Source organism: Leuresthes tenuis, unplaced genomic scaffold (genome assembly GCF_036924035.1).
Source record: "Leuresthes tenuis unplaced genomic scaffold, fLeuTen1.0.hap1 SCAF_15, whole genome shotgun sequence".
NCBI lineage: Eukaryota > Metazoa > Chordata > Actinopteri > Atheriniformes > Atherinopsidae > Leuresthes > Leuresthes tenuis.
The window spans coordinates 14197220-14223963 of NW_027325369.1; the positions used below are offsets into that span (position 1 = coordinate 14197220).

General features: G+C 39.8%; 1 protein-coding gene across 3 annotated transcripts in view; it reads right to left on the reverse strand.

Annotated features, from left to right (window-relative positions):
• The window catches only part of smoc1 (SPARC related modular calcium binding 1), a 62536-nt gene that overhangs the window by 4862 nt on the left and 30930 nt on the right, over nucleotides 1-26744 (reverse strand). For 2 of the 3 annotated variants that reach the window (XM_072365957.1, XM_072365955.1), the window contains exons 8-13: nucleotides 26588-26668; nucleotides 17574-17766; nucleotides 14623-14705; nucleotides 10351-10456; nucleotides 9646-9890; nucleotides 8949-8982 (exon numbers count right to left, since the gene is read on the reverse strand). In XM_072365957.1, coding sequence (XP_072222058.1) covers nucleotides 8949-8982; nucleotides 9646-9890; nucleotides 10351-10456; nucleotides 14623-14705; nucleotides 17574-17766; nucleotides 26588-26668 — 742 coding nt within the window. Of the gene's footprint in view, nucleotides 1-8928; nucleotides 8983-9645; nucleotides 9891-10350; nucleotides 10457-14622; nucleotides 14706-17573; nucleotides 17767-26587; nucleotides 26669-26744 lie in introns of all 3 variants that reach the window. The other variant, XM_072365956.1, reaches the window with a different exon arrangement.

Consider the following 26744-nt stretch of genomic DNA (forward strand, 5'->3'; position numbering starts at 1 on the left):
GAGGGTGCTGCGGTCAATGCTACAATAGTGAGAAAAGCTAACTTTCTCTTTACAGAAATACACTATTATCAACTAAAGTCTCACATGGACATCAGAAACTGGCATCAACAATTCCTTGATAAAAGATGAGTGGTCTATTTTACCGTCTATAAAACACAATGCAGCTCAACTCTCAGTTTTGAGTCATCCGATTTTGTACCAACAAAAATCAGAAAAAAGATTGATCGCTGTCATTGCACAGCTGGTACATTTCTAATGTCTGATACTGCAACATTATACATTAGTAAAAGACCCGACTGACGCTTACTTACTGAGCTAATGTCAACGATCAGGGCTTCTAAATGTCTATTGGACCCTGGCCCAACTAAACTCTTTCAAGATGTTTTACTATCAATATATGGGTCTGTACTTGACCAGCTTAATCTGTCTGTTTTAACCGCCTATGTACAACAGGCTTTTAAAACTGCTGTTGTTAAATCATTGTTAAAAAAAAACACTCTTGATCCTGATACCTTATTTTATTGTTGTTTTATTTCTAAATTCCTTTTAAAAGACTGAAAAAACTACTTACTAACTATTTACAAAATAATGGTTTGTATGAAGAGTGTCCATCACCACAGTACTAAAACTGTACTGATTAAAGTTACAAACAACCTTCTCATTATCTCTGTGCTTGTCATTTTAGATCTTAGAGCTGAATTCAACGCTATTGACCATAACATCTTATTGAAAAGACTTAAACATTTCATCAGAATCAAGGGTACTGCTTTGGACTGGTTTAAGTCCTATTCATCAGATAGATTCTACTTCCTTCATAATAATGATGTGTCCACCACACATGCCAGAGGTATCTCTGGTGTTCCACAAGATTCTGGACTTTGGCCAATTCTGTTCACTTTATACATGCTTCCTCTGGGTATTGTTATTAGGGAAATGACATACATTTCTATCGTTAACCCTATGCCTTCTATCTATAAAACCTGAGAAAACCAATCAGTTGCAGAGCTTACAAGTCTATCTGGAAGACATAGATTTGGATAACCTGCAATTTTCTCTTTTTGAATCCAGGTAAAACCCAGGTCACCGTTTTTGGCCATAAAAACCTCAGACAGTCATTATCCAATCATTTAGTTACTCTGAATAGAATTGCTTTTGCTCTGGCTTTTGAGGAACCTTGGAGTAATCTTTGACCAAGAACCACTTTTTTTACAGCCTTTTTTTTACCTTTTCTAGACATTTTCTGGAAAATATTGTCTTCAAGTGGTAGTACGGAAAACATCTGAGGCATTCAAGAAGGCCATGTTCCTGATGCAGGACAAGGTTCCATTCCATTCATCCAAGACCTCAAAGATGACTGAGTAACTGTAATTACAGGGCCACTTTCATCACCTGACCTAAATCCTACTCCTCATAACATTTAATTAGTTCAATAATAAGACAAATCAAGAGGAATACAGATTTCCAAGCAAATCAATGATAATCCACATTTAGATCACATTAAATGTTTTCCTAAAATAGGAAATCAGAATATTCCAACTTCAAACTGAGAAATTAAAGAATGCCAATTAGAAGTTGGATTTCCTACTCAGGATATAAAATATTATACAAACTACTAGAAGAGAATTATTAGCTCATTTCTTTTTCGCTTAAGTGAACAATTTTCAAATTTTTTATTTTTTTTTTTAAATTGGTAGTGACTTCAAATGCCAAAATATACACTCCAAAGCGCAGAAATGTTTTTTTCACTATATGACCCCTTACATTATTGTTACATACAAAGTGAAATACATCAATATTATACAGTCCAGCCTGTGTGGAAATAAAAACATGATATAATTCATGATCCTCTCTCCACTGGTCGTGTAGAAGGTTTACTTTGGCTCACATCATTAAATTCTAAAACACTGATATCCGTGGACAATCCACTGAGCAAGAATCTGATATTGATAAAAATGAAAATATGATATAAGGAAATCATGGATAGATAGAGATATTTGAATAATAGCTCAAAAATGCAGACCAGCTGTTCTCAACGGCAGTCTGGTCTCATGATAATGGATTTTTAAGTAGAGTTTTGTTAGTAGTAGGATTTTGTGTCAAAAACCTTTATACCTTGGCAACATCAGTGACATGTTATACCAGTAAAATAAGCAGTATAACAATATTTCCTAATGCCTCTTTCCACCGAGCCGAGATAGATGTATCTGTTGTTCGCGGCTGAGTGACAATTGTTCTGATGAATCGGCTTCGCAATTACCAGGCTCCAGAGCAGCAAATGGTCCTCTTTCCTCTCTTCCCAGTCACTGAGGATACTGTCTGTACCATTAACAACAGAAAGCTCCCCAGCCTCTCGCTGGACACCTTGGCCCCACTTGTGACAAAGAGCTGAAAGGAGATCCTGTCTAGCAGTGAAACGCCTTGAGTCATCTGGGACTTACCATTAAAGACATTTGACTCAAGAGCTGGGAATCATGGTATATGACAGCAACTGTTGAAAGGACTGCGCTAACAGTCAAACCTGTGTAGGTTTTGACTTCAGAGTCATCTGCAGAAAACAGTCACATAAGGATAGCATAAGGATTTTGTAGAAATAAATGCTTATCTAGCTGTTGCAGTCCTTTCTGATGGGCTGTTTCTTTCAGTCCAGCAGTGTGTCAAGCTAATGTCAGAGCAATTAAAGCACAAGTTGTGTGGAGTAATTGCTGTTGGCTCTGAGAGGACAAGACCCTGAGCTCTCTAATGGCCCTGCAGCCCTAGTGCCAGACCAGACCAGCTCCTTTGTCCTGTGTCCAGCCAGGACAAAGGAGAGCAAAAAAAACACAGGAGAGCAAAAAAACAAGGAGACGAGAGGAAGAGAGGAGAGTTTGACATAACACAGGAGACAAGACACACAAATCAAGCATAAAGCTGTCTGCAAGTTTCTGTTAGTGTAAGAGCAGCACTGGAATTTTGAGGAGGCCTCCGTAAGATGAAAAAAGCCTCTAAAAGACTTTATTGAAGAGACGGTAGTACTCATTATTTCCCTATGGATTGCCAGTTCTACTGAAATATGATCACATGCTAAGCCAAAATGCAGAAGTAGTGAGACAAAAACAGAGCACACCCTCAATGCTTTCATAGAGATTAATAGTAGCAGCCAGGTGCTGATAATCAAATGCACTTGACTGATTGGTCATCAACAAGTGTGAGCAGCTCCATAAAAGCAGAGGTTTAGTAAAGTTGCTGGTCTGGAACATTCAGTTGTGTGTTAACACAATGCAGAGGAAAGAAAAGCAATCATCATAGAGATGAAAATGTTGCTGCTCTTCAGTCTGGGAAGAGTTAAAAAGGCCATTTCCAAAAAGGAAACCATTTATGGCACCCACTTGTGTTTATCCTTACAGTGTTTGTAAGTGGAATTAAGACTTGTAAAGGAGAAGACTGTATTTTGTTCAGTACAGTAAAACAAAGGCCCATTGAAAGTTCTTCTGTTCAATCTCTGGCCCTACAATGAGGTTTCCAGACTCTTCAAAGAGTGAATGCCTCATTCTCTCGTATCTCAAACAACATATGGTTCCTTTGCAGTTAAATAGTCAATTAACTCCATTTATATTGCCCTTCCCTTGTCTTTTTGACCACACAAAGCAGTTTTACACTTCAAGCCAAATTCACCCATTCACAAAACAGGCCACAAAGTACTTATTTTGTACTATCACACAATGATGGACTCAATCAAGGCAACGTAGGGTTCAGTATCAAGAGTGAGGAACCTCATATGGACATGCTTCACTTTACCCAAAATACTCACAATCTTTCACCAAAAAGCATGTACTATAAACTGGAACGTCACTGCTATGTTGTTGGATATGCTTACAGAGTTGCAACAGGGCATGATAAGATTTAATGCCTGGTCAAAGCAGTTTGACTGAAAGAGATCCAGGCCATTAAAGAACAGCAGGGCATACCTGAACAGAATGGCTGTCTATCTTAGTCAAGGCAGAATGGAGCCATATGTTCTTACAGGCCCCAGCTTCTTCCAAGCAAATTTTCCGTTTCTACCATAAGGAGCTGTATAAAGTTGTCAGGCCATTTACCTCCCGCTCTTAAGCATGAAGGCGATAGATTCAGTGACTACAGCAAAAACAACCAGTCGAGCCTCCTCCTCTGCTCCTCCAAAACCAGCAATATTTCTCCTGGCAGCCGTGACCCCCGTCTGAAAACCCTGACGTTCCACTCGTTAAGAGCCAAAGGCACTGCAGGACAGAACCAGGGTAAACACATGACCTCAGAGCTATGTGGCGCAGAACCAGCGCAGTGGACAGAATCAGCAGCGCCAGTGATCACTCAATAAGGGGGATCCCGACAAACTGAACGAGAGATATTACAAAGACAGAAAGATGAGGTGAGGTGAAAAGAGAGACAATCAACGAAAATATCAAATTCTTTTCAAGTAGTTGTTCATTCTTTGTGTTGCTGTTGACTTGTAGCATGCTGTTGCTGTTTTTGTTGTTTAGCTAAAATGAGGAGCAGGACAACATGTCAAAATATGAAATAGTCTGAAATGTTTACGGTCAGAAAATGTATCAGCAAGTGTGTAAACAAATATTCAAGTAATTTTTCAAGCAGAAAAATGGACCAAGATGGACCACAAATGTCTTTTGGGAGCCATACATAGATACAAATAGCAGTAAAGATTCTGTGAAGTATGAAATGGGCCACAGATAATATGGACCTCTACTTGTCTACAGTAGAACACTAATATTAATAGATAATACTGTTCTGCCAAATGTGAATGTTAGATAAACATTGGTCCCAACTATTCAAAATCTTTTCAGGCTGAAGATGTTTCAAAGCTCTATTTGCAGTATTGTCACAGAACAAAAAGAGTTCCCGGTTAGCGATGTCAGATTGTGTTCCGGTTCGGCTGCTATGCGCCAGCCTTATCGGCAGTAAGTCTGTGTAGCTCTCAATTTTGTTCGTCGTTTATATAATTATTTGTAATTTTTAGTTTTTATTCAAACTTTTTTAGTAATTTTTAGTGATCTGCTTTTTTCCTTACATTTCGTTTGATTTTTATTTAAAAAAAATTTTTTTGACAATGTGCACTGCTATCAGTACTAGAGCAGTATACACAAGAGAAGAACTGTTGGCACTGTCAAGGATTGGACGGAATTAAACATCCAATTCCGACCGAGCTAAAAAAAGCTGTACCGTGGAGGCAGAGCTGGAGCAAAACGAAAGGCAAAGAGGGACGACAGGAGGTGGAGGTACAAGTCTCTTCTACCCTCTGTGATTATGGGAAATGCTAACTCGCTACCAAACAAGTATGATAAGCTAGAGGCACTTATGCGGAACCAACGGCTGTATAAGGAGAGCAGTTTGATCTGTCTGTTTGAGTCCTGGCTGAAAGACAACACACCAGACTCATGTGTGGACATACCTGGCTTCACAGCCGTACGAGCAGATCGTGACCGGAGTACGAGTGGTAAGCGGAAAGGCGGGGGTATTCTCTTGTTTTTTTAATCAATGGGTTAACACCCGCAATGTGACCATTAATGAGAGGATATGTTGTCCAGACATTGAACTGCTGTCAGTTGGTTTCCGTGCGTTCTATGCGCCCATAGAGTTTCCATATACAGTCATCATCGTTGTTTACATTCCACCGAGGGCAGCACCGACGACGGCGTGTGACGTCATCCATGACGCCGTTGCTAGAATAGAGACCCAGCATCCTGAGACATTCATGCAATCACAGGGGATTTCAACTACATCTCTTTATCCTCCTGCCTGACTGGCTTTGTACAGTATATGGACTGTCCAACACGTGGAGAAAAGACATTAGATCTGTTTTATGCTAATGTGAAGGAGGCTTACAGGGTAGTGTCTCTTCCACCACTGGGTAGATCCGATCATAGAATGGTCTATTTACAATCCACATACAGACCTTGTGTACAAAGACTTCCTGTTACTACCAGATCTTTCAGGAAGTAGTCACCAGAGGCGCGAGATGCATTGAGAGACTGCTTTGATGTCACAGACTGGGCTGTATTGCTGGAGGAAGAAGAAATGGACATTGACATGGACAGGAGGGTGAGCACCATCACTGACTACATTAACTGACACTGTGATTCCAGGGAGGACTGTAAGGTGCTATCCTAATAATAAACCATGGATGTGACATCAAAGACCTCCTGAACCATAAAAAGATGGCGTTCCAAAATGGGGATGGAGAAAAGCTTAAAAAGACACCAAGTCGAGCTAAGGTGGAGTACAAGAAAACGGTAGAGAGACAGCTGGAGAACAATAACACCAAGGAGGTGTGGAGGGGCATGAGGACCATCACTGGACACAGACTGAAAAACTCTCAGTCTGTGGAAGGTGATGATGATAGAGCCAATACTTTTTACCAATATTTCAACAGGTTTGATAGTGTGGCTTTTTCCATCTCTGCTGCTGCTCCCTCCACCCTCACCACTACAGGTGCTTCCTCAATGCTGCTTTCACTGCCTAGCTGTACTTCCATCTCAATGGCAACTCGCATCGCCAAGCCTCCTCTTCTGCCTGACTGCACCTCAACCTCTGCAGCAACTCTCACGAACAGGCTTCTTCTGTCCAGCTGTACCTCCACCTCTTCGGCAGCTTCCATCACCAGGTCTCCTGAGTCAAGCTACACCTCCACCTCTGCGGCAGCTTCCACCACCAGGCATCCTGAACCCAGCTGCACATCCACCTCTGTGTCAGCTTCCACCACTAGACCTCCTGAGCCCAACTGCACATCCACCTCTGCGTCAGCTTCCAGTACCAGGCATCCTGAGCACAGCTGCTCCTCCACATCAGTGGCAGCTACCACATCCAGGCCTCCTGAGCCCAGCTGCACCTTTACATCTGTGGCTTCTCCCACTGCCTGGCCTCCTCAGTTCAGCTGCACCTTCACCTCTGCAGCAACTCCCACCACTAGCTCTCCTCTGTCCAGCTGCACCCCCACCTCTATCTCTAAAATTGATAGCAACATCATTCCTGTCGTCATCCCTCCGCTACAACCTCTTTGTCCAACTATAGAGGAGGTTGGAGCTGAGCTCAGGAGCCTTCAGTCAGGGAGGGCTGCAAGCCCAGATGGAGTCTGTCCAAGTTTTCTAAGGGACTGTGCTGGTCAACTAGCAGTCCCTCTTCATAGGCTCTTCAATATGAGCCTTCAGATGGAAAAAGTCCTGGTGCTGTGGAAAACTTCTTGTCTCATACCGGTGCCCAAATTAGGGCAACTGGTGGAGCTGAATGACTACAGACCGGTGGCTTTGACATCTCATATCATGAGAGACTCGTCGTATGAGATTGCAGGTGGCTGCGGATCTTGAGTTTGCTTACCAGAAAGACATAGGAGTGGAAGACGCGATTCTGTACATGCTGCATCGGGCATATGCTTATCTGGATGTGCCTGGTTCATATGTGAGAATCATGTTCTTTGACTTCTCCAGTGCCTTAAACACCATACTGAAAGATAAGCTTCTAGGTATGGGTGTGGCCCCCTCCCTGACATCGTGGATTATAGACTATTTGACTACCAGACCACAGTATGTCAGGATGGGGAGATGTGTTTCTGGAACACTTGAATGCAGTACTGTGGCTCCGCAGGGTACTGTTTTGGCTCCTTTTCTTTTCACCTTGTACACATCAGACTTCAGGTACAACTCAGAGTCCTGCCACATACAGAAGTATTCTGATGATACGGCTGTTGTGGCATGTGAGCGCGGTGGACAGGAGAAGGAATACAAGGACCTTGTGGAGTCCTTCTATGGCTGGACCAAAAATAACTTTTTCTCCTGAACACTACCAAAACCAAAGAGCTGGTGGTGGACTTCAGGAGATCTAAAACTCCATACCAGTTAGTCTGCATTGATGGAGGGGAGATAGAGACCGTTCAGACCAGCAAATACCTGGGGGTGGTGCTGGATAATAAACTGGAGTGGTCTGCCAACATAGAAGCAGTGTACAGGAGGGGCCAGAGCTGTCTCTTCTTCCTGAGACGGCTCAGGTCCTTCAATGTCTGTAGTGATATGATATGCATGTTTTATCACACTATCTTTGAGAGTGCACTGTTTTATGCCGTTGTCTGCTGGGGAAGTTGCACTACAGACAAAAACTGTAGGAGCCTGGACAAATTGGTAAAAAAGGCCAGTTCTGTTGTAGGCAGAAGACTAGACCCTCTCAGTGCTGTGGTGGAGCAACGGATGAGGAGGAAACTGTATTCTGTTTTGGAGAATAATAAACATCCTCTCCATGTGATCCTGGCAGAGGAGCAGCTGCAGTGAGAGGCTCATCTCACTGCGCTGCAGGACTGAGAGGTTCAGGAGGTCCTTTGCCCCCACAGCCATAAGGCTTTTTAATAGTGACTGCTGACATGTTCTTCTCAAATTTATCTCAATCTATTTTGTCATTAATTATTATTATTATTATTATTATTACTACTATTGTTGTTGTTGTTGTCTAGTGTGTAGTCATAAATATTTATAATTTTTTGAGCTACTCGACTAATTTGAATTTCCCCCACTGGGGGATGAGTAAAGTATTTTTCTATATTCTATTTCTAAAAGGCAATGTCAGATGAGGCAAAGAAAAGTGCCAATGGTGAACATGCTTGAAGGATTTTGAACAAGTGCTGTCCCACTACACTGAAGAATAGAGGTGTTAAAATGTGGTACAGTGCTCTTTTTTTTGTTTTGATAATTAAACAGTCCGAAGACACCAAAGCTCTTAACAATGTTGCTGGTGTTGGATGAGACCTGATTAAGATTTGCATATCAACTAAATGCTGTTCATACTAATGTTAACTTTTCTAAATATCATCAGTGCATGTGTGTGTGTGTGTGCGTGCATGTTAATAGATTACACCATAAACACACTACAGAGCTCAAAGCCAGAGGCAGGGTTAGTCATAGCATTAGTTTGCCTTACTGAACAAATTTGTCCCTTGCCTTGTCCCTTGGTTGCCACTTGTAGTTGAGCTACCTACAAAAGGACAAAGACAACAAGGATTAAACTTGAAAGATGTGGAGGTCCCACTTATTTTGCATCTTTATTTCACTATTAATCACTGACTTCTTATCAGTTTGTGATATCTGGATTATTCCTGGCAGTAGCAAAGCACTGTTAGACTTTTTTGACAATTGTTAATGATCTCTGTGGACTATGATGAGTTGTTACAGTATTGTGGCTAAGACTGTGTCAGACTGATTTATGAGTGTATCTTTGACAAAGTATTCAACCGTGAGCGTTGAGTGAAGCAGTGAATTTTTAATTAGATTGCCAGCACATCCATTTGTCACATACACTGCAGTTACTTCATCCTCTACTTGAAATAATCAACTGAGTTGGCTTTTTAATCTATAAGTCTCTAAAGAAATATTAATGAAAACAATTTCTACTTTTTATTATCATTATCATTATATTTATGATAATTCAGTCATTATAGCTCTAAGCTTGGCTGCTGGATATCCTCAATTTGAACTGATGAGTAACAACCCTGCATCTGTCGATTTGCTGAGACAATACTATATGCGGATTTTACCAGCTGGTCTGACCTTAAAGCCAGGGTCTTGAACTCATTAAAAGAGCCCACTAAACAACTCTTAACTGTTACTTCCTCACTTAATCCGCTGCTTCCTCTCTTACCCTCCTTGCTGACGCCCAGACAGCCTTTCAGCTCTTGCAGGGAAATGCCCTTGTCCTTATTCAGGTCACAGTAGTCAGTGAACTTGCGGGCGCATTTCTTCGGTTTAGCCTTCTTCTTCAGATACCTCTTTAAAGGTTTTAGTTCCTTCTTGTTGATGTCATGGCTACCGTTGTTATCCAGCTGAGCAAAGTACCAGTGCACCACTCTCTCTTCTAGAGTGTGACTGGGGTCTGGCTCAACAAACCTGTGAGGGTCAGAAAAAACAAACATCAAAAACAAAAACATCATCCCTTAATACATAATAGAATAAACCAAGCAATACATAAAGCAAAGAAAAAATTTTGCAAATAGGCAAGATTTGCTAGTCAGCAGTTCTCAATTCTGCATGGCACACTGCCATTTGATTTGTGTGATGTGATCCTTTTCTTTATTTCTAATTGAATAGAATTGCAAAATTCTGTGCAAATGAAATAGTTATTCTAGTTTTTTGCTTTAATACAGATATTATACGTTTTTCAATTTTTTTCATTAAAGGTCAGTGTTCATGGGCATAATCTTGAAATAGTTCTCTGCTTTGCACAATTTATTTGAGCTTCAGTCCCATCTGTACACAGTTTTAGCACTGATGGAAGGTGGGCCTTAGAAATCTTCAAGCAAAAATCAGCCATGAGATAGCCTGTTCTGTCAGAAGCATAGTGTCTTACCTCCCACCACCAGAGGGTGCTGGTGAGTTTATGGCTTGCACCATATCTGTGGTGAGGGCATCTAACAAGCTTGTAATGAATTCCACTTTCTTCCCCTCTGGGCAGCCTGGCAAAGACAAAAAGTACACCAAAATTACCTTCCACCAGTAATTTGGGCCATTACGGCACAGTAAAGTTGAAGTGCCTCTGAAGCCTGGACACCAGTGAATCAGCATGACAGATCTCAAACAGAGAACGTCTGTTACGTGCTTAAAAAATGCATGCAATCCTTGTCCAGAGCTTGAAGGCAAAGTGTATCCGTTACATGGCTGACAACCAAGTGTAGGTGAATTGTTACTGCATGAACATATTTTTAGTGTAGGCGATAAGTTTGGATGTTTTGCAAGAGAAAAACTGATCTGAGGCACATGGTGTGAGGTTGGACAAGAAGTGTGCTGTGATGAGAGAGCTTTGTTGAGCAGTGCAGACCCGTTAACTTTTATTACACAATTCTGAACACCTTGGGTAGCTCTTTTTAATTGCCCAGATGTATGGTTTTAATGGCATGCTAAACCAGTGCAAATTTTTCCCTCCTAATTGTGTCTCTTAAAAGGGAAACTTTAAACGCAGCTGCATAGTAAACTAATCTTCTCATTCTGTCTTTTTTCCCCCCTTTCTCTCAAGCTTTCCCAGTCGATCCCTTCTTCCTCCTCTGAACGTTTGTTGCCTCCCAATCCTCTACGCCATTCTTTTCTTTCTCTTTGTGCTGTTCCGCGTTGTTCTGTGGAAGGTGGTCCACTAACCCAGTGGTCCCCAACACCCGGGCGGTCCGTGGATCAATTGGTACCGGGCCGCCCAAGAAATAATTACTTATTTTCGTTGTAGTTATTATCCGAGTCTGAACAATCTTTTATTTTGAAAAATGACCGGATTCTCTCGGTTACATTTAACCCACAAGCTAGCTAAATGAGTAAAAAACAGACGTCTTTGGGACGTTTCTTTCCGAAGAGGTAAAAGCCCAGTGAAGAGACAGAAGAAGAGCCTCCAGCTTCTAAGAAAAAGAAAGCTCTTACCCAGACAATACCAGGAATTCTACTTTAAATATGGATTTATCGCAACAGGTGATTCCCACAGACCAAGCCCGCTCTGCATAATATGCGGCGATCGGCTCTCTAATGAGGCAATGAAGCCTTCAAAACTAAAATTTATTTGGGGCAGAGAGGATGTTAACAGAGACTTTGATGTTATACTCATGTTATGTTGTTGGCGCCATGTTACGAGGAAGCTGCTAATAAAGTTGCATACGAGTATATAGTGGATTCACGTTTATGATTTTATTCGCAATATAAACAATCTACGTGTGCCCTTCTCAGCCGCCGGTCCGCGGTAAAATTATGAAGCGTTGACAGGTCCGCGGTGACAAAAAGGTTGGGAACCAATGCACTAACTGCACCAGGTGAACCCAATTAATATTTCCTACAACATGACTTGAAGAGGCACCACCTGTGCCTTAATCCATGTGTTAAATTGGAGTGTTAGCGTAAACCGTTGCGTTGTATGCAGCCCTATGTGCCAAGGTGTCAAGGATAAGGTGTGGTGTGGGACCTCTGGAACTCTGGCAGCATCAGTCAGGCTCTGGGCTTATTCCTTTTCCGAAGACTTCAAAACCCCAAAAAGTTGCAACAAACATTGCTAATTAAACTGATTTTCCTTTTTTTTTTTTTTTACTTGTCTATGTCTTACCTGCAGTAGGCAGCTGCCAGAGAACTCTCAGTTTGAAGAATCCAAAACTAATGGGTAAGCCAACCAAAGGTTAACTCAAATGTCAAAAATTTAATAGCAGTTTGAGTAAGAGCTTTATATTTTTATACATCACTATTGCATTAGAGATTTGTGTACTTTTTCACTACATTTTCTGTACGGCTGATCATTCGTGCAACAGTCCACCATCTGTTGCCACATGATGGTAACATGGACAGTATTATGCCCAGTCTGTGTGACTGCCTGATGCAAAAGGGATGTGGTGTAGAAAAACCACAATATAGCATTTGCTCAAACCACTATGAAGTTTTTTGAAATGTGCTCCTCTTACGACTGCCTTATGAGTAACTTTTAGCTACGTTCGCCTGTCAGAGAACCATCTCACTTTCCAAACTGAGAGCGCTCTGGCTGCTGTCTACTGCATGCAAAACATTCACTATTCATAAGTACACTACACAACTCCATGTAAAAGAAACATTCTAATTCTAATGATCCCCTTAAGGTGTAAATGGGATACAGTAAATACTAATAGGGCCATTGTGCCAAAAGTGAGACTTCTAATCAAGTTTTCCTCTTGTGAAGCTCTTAAAACAAAGAAATGTTTGCTAGCAGCACCATGAATTTCTTTTTTTCTTCTTCGCACAAACTAAATACTGCATATAAAATCTGATGTGATCAGATGATTTTCCTTAGTGTCTGGAGGTTTACAGTAACCACAGTACAGTCATTTGATGTTTTCAAATCCTTTCATGCTCCCTGTTTCTCATTTTGCAAAGTATAGCTTTAAGAGTGCAAAGAAAAAACAAAACAAACATCTCAAATGCTACAGTTAAATTTGACACTGTATTTAACAACAGACAACAGCTAACACACTTCCCTTTTCTCAGCTTGGGGTTTTAAAGTTTGGATTCAGATCAACATACAGTTCTTTATCCATTAATAAAGTCAATGGATCCCAATTATGGAGATAAAATCGACTCAATACATCGTGCGTAGCACTTGATTTGTGCGAGTGCATTATTTGATATGTGCAAAGCACTTGATTTGTGCAGGTGCATTACTTGATTTGTGCAAAGCACTTGATTAGTGCGTGCGTTACTTGCCCAAAGATACGGACAAAATAATAAAAATACGAATTCAAAAAGCCTCCTACACACACAAAAGTTTACAGGGAACTAAGTATCGAGGGAACTAACGCTCAACTCGGAAGAAAATTCAGATGACCCAGCTTTCCACCAGTACTTAAATGCACCATGTATGGATGAATCTGTGAGGCTTCCAGAGGCATGAAAAGAGTCTCAAAACGCGTCGTGCTGATCTATAGGTAAATGTAGCATTGTGTGTGTGTGTATGTGTGTATCGGATGATTCGTGCATGCGTATTTTGTGTGTGTAGGAGGCTTTTTGAATTCGTAATTATCGTTTTGTCGAGTTACGCACGTACAAATCAAGTACTATGCACAAATCAATAGTACGCACACACAAATCAAGTACTACGCACAAATCAAGTACTACTTACGCATAGATGTATTGAGCCGATTTTCTCTCCATAGCCAATCCTCTTTCACAGGAGGAGAGCTCCTGCATGCTACTCCTCACAGAGGTGGTATTGTGACACTCTGTGTACATTAAGATTGTACCTGAAGCTGCACAATGTTAATAGACTACCCTCTTAAGCATTCTTTACTCCCCCGCCTTGATGTGATGGCCATGAAATAATGAGCTTTGTTGTGGCGGTTCAGAACATCCTTCTCCAGTACATAAAAATATCTTCAACGCCCCCAGCGCCCCACAGCCACAACACCACACCCCTCAACACTCACACCTTCCATAAAACATGCCACACATCTGCTTCACAGTCAGGAGTATGTTTGACTCTGTAAACTCACCAGATGGGGAATTAAATAAGAGTTACAGTGCCACTTTAAATGATGGGGAAACAAAAGTAAGTGAGCAGTAACAATGAGAGACAAGTAGGTTACAACCTTTGGTTTGGAGGAGATCTTTGTTGCAAAGAAATCCTCTGATAGATATTTAATGTTTACGCTTTTATAAACTACCTCTTTTTTTCCAAAAAGTTTCATCAATTAGTGGCAAAGTTCACCATTTACAGGCTGGACTCATGTTGCCTTTAAACACAGGACAGGACAACTAACTGATTGCTCTCTTTACATCATCTACATATCAGATCTAAGTACAAAGTTATGTTAAAGCAAATCAAACCTTCACTACTGCCCCACATTAAAAAGCTTTCAGCTGGTGAATGTGGGGCGGCTTATTAAAGTTTTCTTTCTATGTGGTTGGTCACCAGTTCCTCCCTTCTTGTACTATTGATAAATTACCTGCTCCAGTGCATTTACTGTCACTGTACCTTCAAATAGATAAGCTCTGAAACTTTAAGAAATTAAACTTAAATCTACAAAATCATAAGAAAAGAAATTAAATGTTTAACACAACCATAAAATAAATGTAAAACAGTTTCTGTAATTCCAGCCCCAAAGTGAATTTAAGAGCAGTGAAAGGTAAAGGAAACCTGTCAGGTCTCTGCCATGGAATGGGTCTTCTGTGTTTGTGATGCGAGATCGTGCAGTCCCGTCACACTCCGGTGTCTTGTACCTGTTAAAAAACAGATGAGGACATGGCAGCATGAGACAGAAGCTGAAGATAAAAAGGGGGTATGTGTCTGAGAGATCAAGGGAGAACATCATCCATGCTGACAGATTTGCTCAGTCACAGACAATAAAAGATATCAATCATGGCGTGGAACTAAAACTTATCGAAACAAAAACACCTGAATCCTTCCAAAGCAATCTGAGGTGGCACATGACACTAGCAGAGCACTTGCTGCAGGAGAAATCATTTTGACTGCCTCCATTATGCACTGCCTTCGATTAATTTCACAGCATGCCAAGTCTGACGTCTTGAAAGTATAACCTTTTGCCTTTATTCTTCTGTGTGTAAGGAATTATTGAAGGTGATTAACCTTTCTTCTTATGATCACTAAACTGAAAGAGAAACTTGACGAGCACAAATCCATAACAAACTGTCTAGCATTAACTGGCATGACTCGTTTTCTCCTGGCTTTTGTATCCGTGGTTCTTGAATGCAATGGAAAACAGAGCATGTGTGTCTCATTTGTTTTTTATTTTTTCCCTTTTCTTTTTAAAGAAACAGAAAGCCCTTGTTTCTTCTTTCACAGTCTGCAAAGCCCCAGATCCAAGATAGGATGTCTGATGCATGACTCTGCACAATGCTGCCCAGAGGAAAGAAACTGGGACGAGACAAAGTAGAACACATTTCTATGTGATGAAATAATCACCTTAATATTTTCGTTCAATATCTTGGAAATACAGATGAGAATTTGGCTAAAAATTGCGGGATCAATTTCATGATTTTATTTTCATTTCATCCGCAGTTACTTTAAAAACAAGTACTGGTATCTCATTGATTTCAAACGGGACCTATTTTTGTATTCTAACTGAAGACAGTTGTCTTTGTTTGGAAAAATCTGTAACTCAGCCAGTAACACAAACCAACTTGTGGAGAATGAATGACATCCCGTCTATTTATCAGTGCATGCTTACAGTTATTCAAACATCTCTTTCTCTACCTCTGTGTCTCTAGAGTAATATTCGTGTTCTCAACACAAATTAAACAAAAACTTCTTATGCAATCAAACCATCAGTTGTGGGCATCATAACGTAACATAGTTTTTGACAAAAAATTGTCTCCACCATTTCCCAAAAGCAAAGACAGAGACAGAGACAGAGTGTTTATACCTAGCTAACCAATGTTCTCATCAGTGCATGAAACTAATCAGTCTGCCAAGTGAACTGGTAAGAGTAGACTGGTCTGAAAGTAGAGGTGTGACTGGATGGATTGCTGTTTTTCTGTTTGATCTTCCATGAAATTTGGTACGAATATGTATGTTTTCCAAAGGAAGAATGTTAATAATTTAGGGATCCATCAATTGTCCTGTTTTGTAACCATGAGGTTTACTTTTCTGGTTTTAAGGGAGGCATCTCTTGGTAAGATTGCCCTTATATTTGGAGAAAATGGAAGCCTCTCTCTGGAAAGATTCTAAGTGCAGCATTTTAGTGTCATCATTTGCTTAAAATTTCTGTTTGTCCAACATTTTCTTTTGTAAAATTTCACTGATCTGAAAGCATGGCAGTACACTCATATACAGCTAAATATGAATTCCCCAACACATTAAAAGTAACTACCGCAGAGCACTTTGAAGGGAATATTAGGCAGATGGTTTTGAATATTGTTGCAAACCAATGTAGTTACAGTTATGATCCTGAATTTAGATAAATATAAGATAAAATGAACAACAACACATGGCATATTTCACTGTGTCACTGTATATTCAACAACAACGAAGCCAAAATGCAGAGGCAGTGTGTAAAAAACTAAGTCTACACTTTACGCTTCCTTAGAATAAGTATCAGGCAGGTGCTGCTAATAAAATGCACTTTATTAAATGATCATCAGCAAGTGTGAGCACTTCTATAAATGCAGACTTTTTGGCACTTAGCTGGTCTGGAGCATCCAGGTGTGTGTTAACACAGTGCTAAAGGGGAAAAACATCAACAATGATCTCAAAGAAGCAATTGTTGCTGCCCATCAATCTGGGAGAGGTTATAAAGCTTTTTGCAAACAAACTTATTGTCCATCATTACAGAGTGTGAAAATTTATTCACAAGTGGAGAACATTTGGGGGTGCCATTCTTACCAGGACTGAATGTCCCAGCAAGTTCTTCCCTAAGCCAGACTGTGCAATACTCAGAGAAACTACAAAAAAACCCTAAGAGCTACATCTCAGACTCTACAGGCCTCAGTTAGCATGTTAAATGTTAAAGTTTGTGACCTTACAATTAAAAAAGATGAAAAAGAAGAAATTTGGTTTGTTTGGAAGTGTAGCATGAACAAACTCTCTTCCCTCTAAAAAGGACATGGCAGTACAACTTGGGTTTGTGAAGTTACATATGAACAAACCACTTCTGACTTCTGGAACAATGTCCTTCAGAAAGACAAGATCAAAGTGAAGATATTTGGTCATAATGCACAGCAACATGTTTGGTGAAAAACAAACGGAGCAAACTTTTAATTCCAACTGTAAAGCATTGTGGTGGAGGGATGACGATTTGGGCTTGTTCTAATGCTTGGCTGAAAATGGATCATGCAGCAGGACAATGATCCCAAACACAGCAGCAAATCTACAAAAGAATCAAGGTGTTCCAGTGATCTAGTCAAAGCTCAGACCTCAAACCTGATTGAAATGCTGTAGTGGGTCTAGCAGCAGCGTATCAACAAATGACCATAATACTCAATGAACTCGAAGAACTAAATAGTGACACAGTGTAATATATCATGGGTTGTTGCTCATCTGAGGTTGTATTGATAATGATGATTAATGTGCTAATGATCAGATGATTCTTTCTCTGCTGTGTCCTCCAGTTCCTTGATAAATTATATTACCTTGTGGAGGTTCCAGGAATGGGCCGTCCTGTGTCCACCAGAACACACCAGCAGTAGCCTGTGGACTGGTGGCACTGGACTGCTTTGTAAAGACCTCCAGGCCCACAGTCTGGGATGAAAATGTCCTCGCGAGGACTATGTCGAGCCTCGTCCAGGGCATTCTGTTTCTCCTGGTCACAAGAGGGAACTTTCTCTAAAATCAGGAGAAACACACTCAATGCAGAGACACAGAGTTGGGCAACCAGACACACAGAGAAAAACACATTTGAAAAAGCTGTAATAACATTAAATGGGGATGATTGAGTGGCTGATTAGTAGTTCATCATTATTTAATTAAAGTCTTCAAAATGTGTTTACAACATGCTTCCAAGTGTAGATCACTGTTTAGAGTCAGCTTACCTTTGACTCTTCTTTGAGCAGTTTGACTTCAGTATGAAACGCAACAACCAATATACCATTGCCAGCCCCTCCTCAGCTTATATCAGGAAATCTTCACCACATTCTTTCATAGCTTTCTGCTCAACAACAGGCTACAGACCTGCAATGCCTTCTGTCCGTACACTGTATTTACGTTCACATCCATTTAGCCCATTTCTCTCTCTTAAGCCAAATACAACAGAGTCACATGCTGAGCTTGTCACCACGGTGATGAAGTGTGCTTATACCACTCTTGAACAATTTTTCATTTACATACAAGAGTGTTATGAAGAAATAACAGCAGAGCCAAACTGACTATTGAGAGCCTCTTGCCTCAAGGGAGTTGAGGCAAGAGGCACCACATGTGGTGTTGTTTTCACATTGTAGAACATTCTCTCTAACGTGAAACTGTCGAGGGAGAAGTGGTTGAATCCTTTACTTGAGGCTGGATCAAAACAACAGATTTGTCACCTGTTATTACAGTTTCCTTCCCCTCTATGGAGAATTGAGGCCTCTTATAGCTTGTTTTCTTTTAACATTTTTTTTTGCAAACGCAGCCAAAACCAAAAGAAAGACAGAAAAAAGATGAAATTGGCAGACATTTTACGACATAAACACCATAGACTGTCCAAACTATGCTGACAACATTTCTTTTTTTACCATAATGATTACTTTTAAAGTTGACAACCAACTAGTTAATCTCTTAAACCCTGGAACATCTTTTTAATCAGACCAAACTGAACAAATATGGACGCCCTGTAAGAGATACTTGGGAGTGTTCTGAACTATAGAAACCATCCCTTTTCTACAAGGGCAGAGCCAAAAGGTGGCCACCACAGAGTTAAACCTTTCCAGCCTTTTGACCACCCTAAAAAACGAAGGGTGAATTACTCTTGAGGGCTACACCATGGCTGCAAATCCTAAACCGCATATTTAAAGGTCCACTATGTAGGATTTATGAGTATCTTAGTGAAAGAGTGCAATGTAATCTTAACTCTGTTTTCCTTATGCAAAGAATAGTTCTGTTTTAATTGCCTTTGAGTGAATAATTTTAATCTACAAGCTTTACCTTGGTATTTCCCTCATATCAAAGAGTAACCATTGGCATTTCTTTGTATCATATGTAACTTTGCTGCAATATCACCGAGTTCTGAACACAGCTACTTTAAGTACCTCTGTTTTCAGAGTGTTGCAGTGAGTGGGGTGTGAGCATTGTTTGCAATTCATCAGTTTCAGTGCCACCCCAATGAGAGAAATGGTCTTAGTCTGGCCACGCCTATAAAAAGTTTCTGGCTCCGCCACTGTCTCAAGACAAGAGTGAGATTGGAAAACTCTGGGAAAGACTGGCATTTTTACCTTTATTCTTATAAAAACTGTTGATTAGCGTAAATAACATTAGTTTCAAGTGCATGCCTACCAAATTTGTTGCAACAGAAATTAATCACAACATATACTACTTCAGTTTTGGTAGTGATGTAACCTGATCACTCTATAACATACTAAGCACAATGTAACGGGACAGTTAATAGTAGTTTTTAATAGATACTTGGTGTTTCTCTTTTTTTAATAGAGAAACACCAAGTATGAACAAAAAACATCATCCTTCATGGCAAAGTTAATAAAGATAGAGATGATGGTGGAAGTAGAGTGGAAGGTCACATTCTGCATGGCATGGCTGCCAACACAGAACCATACATACCACTGCTTCAAAAAAAAAAAAACTTTTTCCTCCAGGGAAGACTTACACTCAAGAGTTCTTCATGATGTTCTTGCCAAGGTTCTTTCACATTTAAATTATTTAGCACCGTTTATTATACAGAGGTTCTGCTGGCGCCAAGCACTAAGATTCCCTAAAGAAAATAGTTTTTGCGCATATAAATGGAAAAGGGCTGGATGTGAAATTCAATCTGTGTCGTCTCTGCCTGCCTTGAATATCTGCATTTCTACTCTATTTATTTTTTGTTTTTGTTTCCTTTTCAGTTTTATTTCTTCTCTTTGCAGGAACTGAAATAGGAGGAAAAACAAACTCTTGGAAAACAAATATTGCTGAAAAATAGAAGAAAATAAACTCACACAAGTAACCATTTGCTCGTTGTTGTGGTGATTTTCCTCACGACAACTCGATAATGGGCAAAAGATGATAGACCAAAGTACATTTGATGAGAGCAGGATGCTCCATTCTTTGCATTCCACTTCAGATCTTCTCCTTTCTCACCTTCATTTTCTTCTTCTTCTGTTCCCTGCTTCCCTCCTTCCTAATGCCACCCTCTTTTCACCCCCATCTCCCTGAACGCTCTCCTCTTCACTTCACTCCAATGGCTTTCAGCTGTGGAGTAATCGCTGCAATATTGTTTCTAGCGAGCAGTTAAAATAGCTGAAATGCTGGGAAGAGGGGGAACTCTGACAAGGTTTTGTAGATGCATGTGTTTGTTTAAAGGCACATAGCACGACAACAAAACCAGAGAGATGATTAACATCTTAAGTCATAGGAAATTTTAACCAGTCTCTCTCAACACAGTTGTTACTTCTCAGCACGTCACATTTATTGTATTCTGTCACGGTCTTCACTTATTGTGCTGAAACGTAAAACACACCTAAATGCTAGGCCACACTGGGCATGAAAATAGGATTAAAAATGTTTTCAGACAGCCAATGTTTATGCAGAATCACACTCGTAGATGACATGATTCCATTAATCTTCCTTCAACATTCTATTTTCTTTTATTTGCCTCTCTGCAAGGGAGGATCTGCGCTTGGTGAGTTTCTGGTTCTCCACACACTCTTATAAATGAGCTGCTTGACATCGCGCTTCCCCCTTCATGCTACATTTGGACAAGAGTGCGTCCAAGTCTGGCAACAAAGCACCCGTTTGAAAAATGGATTTTACGTCGCTTTGCCTAAGCAAACATGTTTCACTTACACAGTCTCCACATCGCTCTCAATCATAATTATGTGGTATCCAGAGACAGAGCCAGTAAGTGAATAATGTCCTTTATGTACAGAAAGGAGGACTGCATTGTGAGCACTCAGGTTTTCCAGCTTGTGAGAAGACAGAGATGTTCTGATTCTGTTGACTTTAAATAATGTCCTCACTTTGCAAGCAGTTTTCACAAAGAGGGAAGACAGAAAGCAAACTGTATAATCAGATAATCTCTTCAGATAACTGATAATGGTCTCAGACTTCTCTGGACTCAGGCCTCAGAGACTGGCAGGATTAAACAAGCTCCCAGCCCAATAACACGGGTCACACACACCACTGATGGAAGAGGTATTCCAAGTCTTTGACTCACTAAAAAGTAAACTTTGTTACAAGCAGTCCTCCATTTCGAGGTTTGTTTAAGTAATGCCCAAGTATAAATCTAAGGCATTGACTACTGATTATTTTCTGGGAGAATTAATTTATAAGATATCCTAAAACACGACAATTAATTAATAAATTAGTGAATGATTTATGACAGGTAAAAATGACTACAGAGAACAGCTGGGTCAAGCAAAAGATCGAATGTTTTCAAACTAATTGAGGTTGGAAAGGAAGCAAATGAGCCAATCAAACATAAAGAATGTCTGTATGAAAATCTGAGGTAAAAAATGACAACTTCTTACTTTATTTCACAGTCTTGATTGATAGTTTTATGCTTTATTTAATACAGCGTGATGTACATTTTGTGAATTATATTTTCATTTTAGAGCATGTATTAGAGTCATGAAACGTTGCCAGTGAGATTGCATATTTTTCAGTTTTGTCAGAGCTTGTGTAACTTCTGGTGTCAAAAACCCAAGAAGCCAACCAGTATCTAAAAAAGTGTTGTCACGGTGACCATCTGTTTTACAGATCAATGTAAATGCTTTGATAAACGGAAATGAAAATCATTTCAGTTTTCTTCTTTTTGTTCACTATTTTACAATAATCAGAATATAGTTGTGAATATTATCATTCATCTCTGCAAATAGGATGCTGAGCTTTTTCTAGTTGAAAAATAACTGCCCTGATTCACAACCTGCTGTCACACAAACAGCTGCCAGTTACAGTTAGCAACTAGTTGGTGGACACAGTGAAGCATTTACAAAATAAATTCTCTTAAGAATTGCCAGTGGCTGAAAATGAAGCAGAATGAGAGTGAATACTGAATTTCAAATACAGTCAAGATCAACATTAAGTACACCACCTTTCACTGCTAAGGTTTTATGTATCTGGATGTGAAAATACACAAGCTGGTCCAAAATTAGATAAATACAACCTTAAAAGATAAAGATAAAGAATACATGAACTGTAATATTCTTTAACAAAAACTATGCCAAAATGCAAAAAATGCAGCGCGAGAAAAACAAAGGTACACTGGACTACACACAGTGCATGTCGAACCCCTTTCAGCAGCAACAAGTTGAGGAGATTGTCTTCTGCTCAGTCTATCACATCATTGTGGAGGAATTTTAGTATCAACTTTATCTGTTGGACAGATGGCCGCATTATGATCAAAAAACTCTATTTTGGTTTTGTCTGTCCAAAGGACATTGTTCCAGAAATGTTGTGGCTTGTCCAGATGTAACTTTACAAACCTAAGCTGCGTTGCCATGTTCTTTTTAGAGAGAAGAGGCTTTCTCCTGGGCAACCCGCACAAGCCATACTTGTTCAGTCTTTTTCTAAGAGCGCTTCCACACCAAGATAGTCCAGGGACTGATTGGGCAGGAAATGCCAAAAAATGTCATACCTTAATTTGGTTTGGTTCACTTTCATAGTGCACTTTTGAAAGCGGACCAATCCTCCTGGACAACATCACACAGTTACAACAGAAAGGAAGGAAAAACGGCAGAGGAACGCCAGAGGAAGAAGAAAACCAATAAATTGGCCAGGACCAAAAACGGAAATCCATCCCCTTCAGCCAGCTCGTTCACAACAAAAACAAATAATGGAGCAATGTCAAATTTTATCCACTTGCTTTTTCACAAGAAGCTGCCAAGTATGAGGAGCAGGCAAGGCAGCGAGCTATCCAGCATGTTGCTCTGTACGTGTCACTTCCTCTCTTTGGTTCGCTGGATAGTCCGTTTGCATTTCCCACTGTAAGCGAACCACACCAGGGTTTATTTGCAAATGGACCGAGACCCACGTTTTCAGGCAGACCAGAGTTCAGATGAGCTTTCACACCTGCCCAAACAAAGCCAACCATCCGAGGAAATAAACTCTTGGCCATTTAAAGTGGACCAAACATGTCTGGTGTGAAAGCCCCCTAATAGTACTGTCATGAACATTTAACACGCTAACTGAGGCCTGTAGAGTCTGAGATGAGATGGTCTCCAAATAGTTTGGAAATGCCTTATAACCCTTCCCAGTTTGATGGGCAGCAACAATTGCTTTTCTAAGATCATTGCTAATGTCTTTCTTCCTTGGCATTGTGTTAACCCCAACCTGAACACTCCAGACCAACAAACTGCCAAAACGTCTGCATTTATCGATCAGTGAATTAAGTGCATTTGATTAGCAGCATCAGGCTGCTACTTATCCTTTTAATTCACATAGAAACAGGATAGGGGGACTTTTGTTTGTTTTTCTGTTTTGGCTTAGTTTTATCAAATATGTCATGACACAATATAACATGTCATGTGCTATTGTTTGTCTGGGATTGTATATGTTAAACCTTAGATTTAAAGAGAGTATACTTTGTTTTTTTTAAATGACTGTATCTGCTGGACTAAACAAGCAACTCCTCTCAAACCAATTCACCAAATTGCCTCAACAATATGACAATTTTGTCTCGCCAAAAAAAACATCCGTATTGCCACCTAATCACACACATTTTATTGCTTTCTAACTCTAAAATATAGACAGGAAGCAGCAGCTTGCATTCATAAATATGTTGGTTGACAGGTACACTGATACTTAACATGTGGCTAATTAAGTTTTTGTCGGTGGTCAACACCCATTAAAACATAATAAAATGATTATGATACTAGTAAATTATTCCACAGACACAGTCAGGGCCTGGCAAATTCCCCACGATTTGTTTAACATTATTTCGAATAGACTTCTTGTTTATTGTAAATCGTGGTGGCAGACTTGAAGGTGTAAAAATGTAGGGGAAAGATACAGCTATATATTGCTAAAGAACAATCAATAGAAAAAAATAAACTGGTTCTGGAGGTTCTGATAAAAAGCAAACATTAGTCTCATATATCAGCCAAACAACATTTCCATCCAATCGTAATACACACAAGACTCACAACCCCCTGCATCATTCACTCCCTGACTCAGTACAGAAGCGTGAAAGCCGTCCAACTGCCCAGAGGGTAATGAACATGTCGAGGAGTGATTGAAAAGAAGACAGAGAAAGCTAAACAAATTACACCAAAGGAAAGAAAACAAGAAACATAATACTGGCAGAGTGGGGCTCTCTTCAAACAGGGAAATGTTTTACATTTCATCTTAAAGTAATTTCATCTTTGAAAGCGGTTACAAAAGAGTCAAGTTGACGTGCTGGGGTTCAGACAACTATATTTACCCTGCAAAAGTCTTAAGTCCCCCCTGCTTTCGTTATATATTGCAAGAAAATGAGAAATAGCACAACTATATAAGACAAAAATAGAGTTTTGTACATTTCTAAGGAGCTTGAAAGTGAATATTTGTTCTGAGCACCTTTATTCTTCAACCCTCTAAGATAAGCTTTCTTGTCATCTCTTAAAGTAGTCTTCAGGAATAGTTCTCCAGGCTTCTTGGAGGACATTCCAAAGCTCTTCTATGGATGTTGGCCGCCTTTTGTTCCGTTCTCGGTCAAGATGATCCCACTCTGCTTCAATAATGTTGAGGTCCGGGCTCTGGGGAGGATCCATCCCTCCATAAGACCTGTTGCCACTGATTTTAAGTCCAGTTCTTGTCTCATTTGGCATACTGCAGCCCTTTCTCCCCACTTCCCTTCCTTAAAAATGGCTTCCTGACAGCCACTCTTCCATGGAGACCATTTCTGATGAGTCTTCAGTGAACGGTAGATGGAACAACTGAAGGTCCAGCTGCATTTTACAGGTCCCATTAGGTCTTCGTTGGATTTTTTTGGGAGGATCTTTACAGACATCACTGTCAGATCCGGATCTTCTGTATTTTTTTTTTTTTAGGTCTGCCTCTTCGTTCATTCTCTACTTGCCCAGTTTCCACTGATTTTTTTTTAGGATGAAATATGCCAAGTTTTCCACTAAAAGTGTGCAAAACTGTTATTTTACATCTGTCAAACTGTGTCATCTTTGGCATTCTTTATAGATGCAACTAAAGATTTAGGAACAAATTTCTATGTCTTTATGTCTTCAAGCTGCAAATAACAAAATATCTAAAGATACCATTTAAAATTGTCTCTTTGCTAAGTTGTCTGTTATTTGTTGACACAACACTGGTTCATCACTCGAGTAGGTGCTTTTTATATGCTCAAATGATTCTTGGGTCATTACACCACTCTAAACGAAAAAAAAAAAAGAAAATAAACATTTCCCAGTTGAAATTTCAACATTTCCCAGTACACCATGGCTGCGATTAATTACATATACTTAAACATCGTATATAAATAGGAAATTATCATATTACTTCCTCATTATATGAAATCAGTTGTTATTGAGTAATAAAGAACCAAAATGATGTTTTGTGATCTCATTCTACAGAATGGTGACAGGAAATAGGAATACAAATAAGAACAACTAACTTTCATCTTTCAAAAAGCTTTGCCTATTTGAAAGGTAGGAGAACATTACACTTTGAGGTAGGCAGACCCCTGAATTGTTTGAAAAACTGAGAAAGAAAAAAGATTTTCAGTCCATTTTCAGCCTACTGCTCATCTTGAACTTTTGGACACACAGAATTGAGAACACTAGTCTATGAATATTTTTCAAAAATCAAAGTACCAATAATTTGAGGTGGTACAAGTGCCCTTTTGCTACTCCACTGGCTGTCTTTATTGTAATGGCTGTGTCAACAATGCTGGTTGGTGACATGGTTATAGCTGTGCTGCTATATTATTAAACTATTGAATGCAATGAAATTACAGTTCCAAGCAGCTGTATCAAAAGCCAAGCACTTTCAAACCCTTGGAAACACCACGTTAATATTCAAGCATTTTCAATGATTCTCTGCACCTGTGTGAATCCTCAAATTCTTTGGTCAGTTTTAAGAGCTTGATAAAAATAAAAAACTTTCTAAATAAATAATCAGCTCCTAGTACTGGACTGAAAATGAGTTTAAAAAATGCAGCCGACAAACAAATATGAGCCTCGAAAGAGCTTCAGAAAGCCTGCAGAACTATTTCTTAAGGCCACTTTAAAAGATGAGGTAGCTCAAAACTTTTGCACATTACTGCAGTTTTCATATTCTGTTATTATCAATATGTCTGATACTTTACCCCATAGGCAGTTAAATTGAGAGGAAAGGAGGAGTTTATTAGTAGCATTGTTAAGAATATGAGGCCTTGTTTGAGTCAGTCATACATAATTTGCTGATGTTGCGCCATACCATACTGAATGTGAACTATTGTCGAATGTTAAGAATGTTCCGTGTGAAACGAGTGTGCAGGTCTTTAAAGCTTTTATGTGTGGTGTTATCAAAGCGAGGGTGTGTTTCTTTCTCTCACCTTGTTTTCTGGAAGTGGAGCTGTTCTGCTTGTTTTCCTTGTAAACCAGGTGTTTTATCCATAATGTCGGAGCAGTTATCTCTGCAGTGACCGAATGACAGTGTAGATCAACATCTCTGACACATTAGGGTGGTCATAAGAAAATGTTTAACCTCCA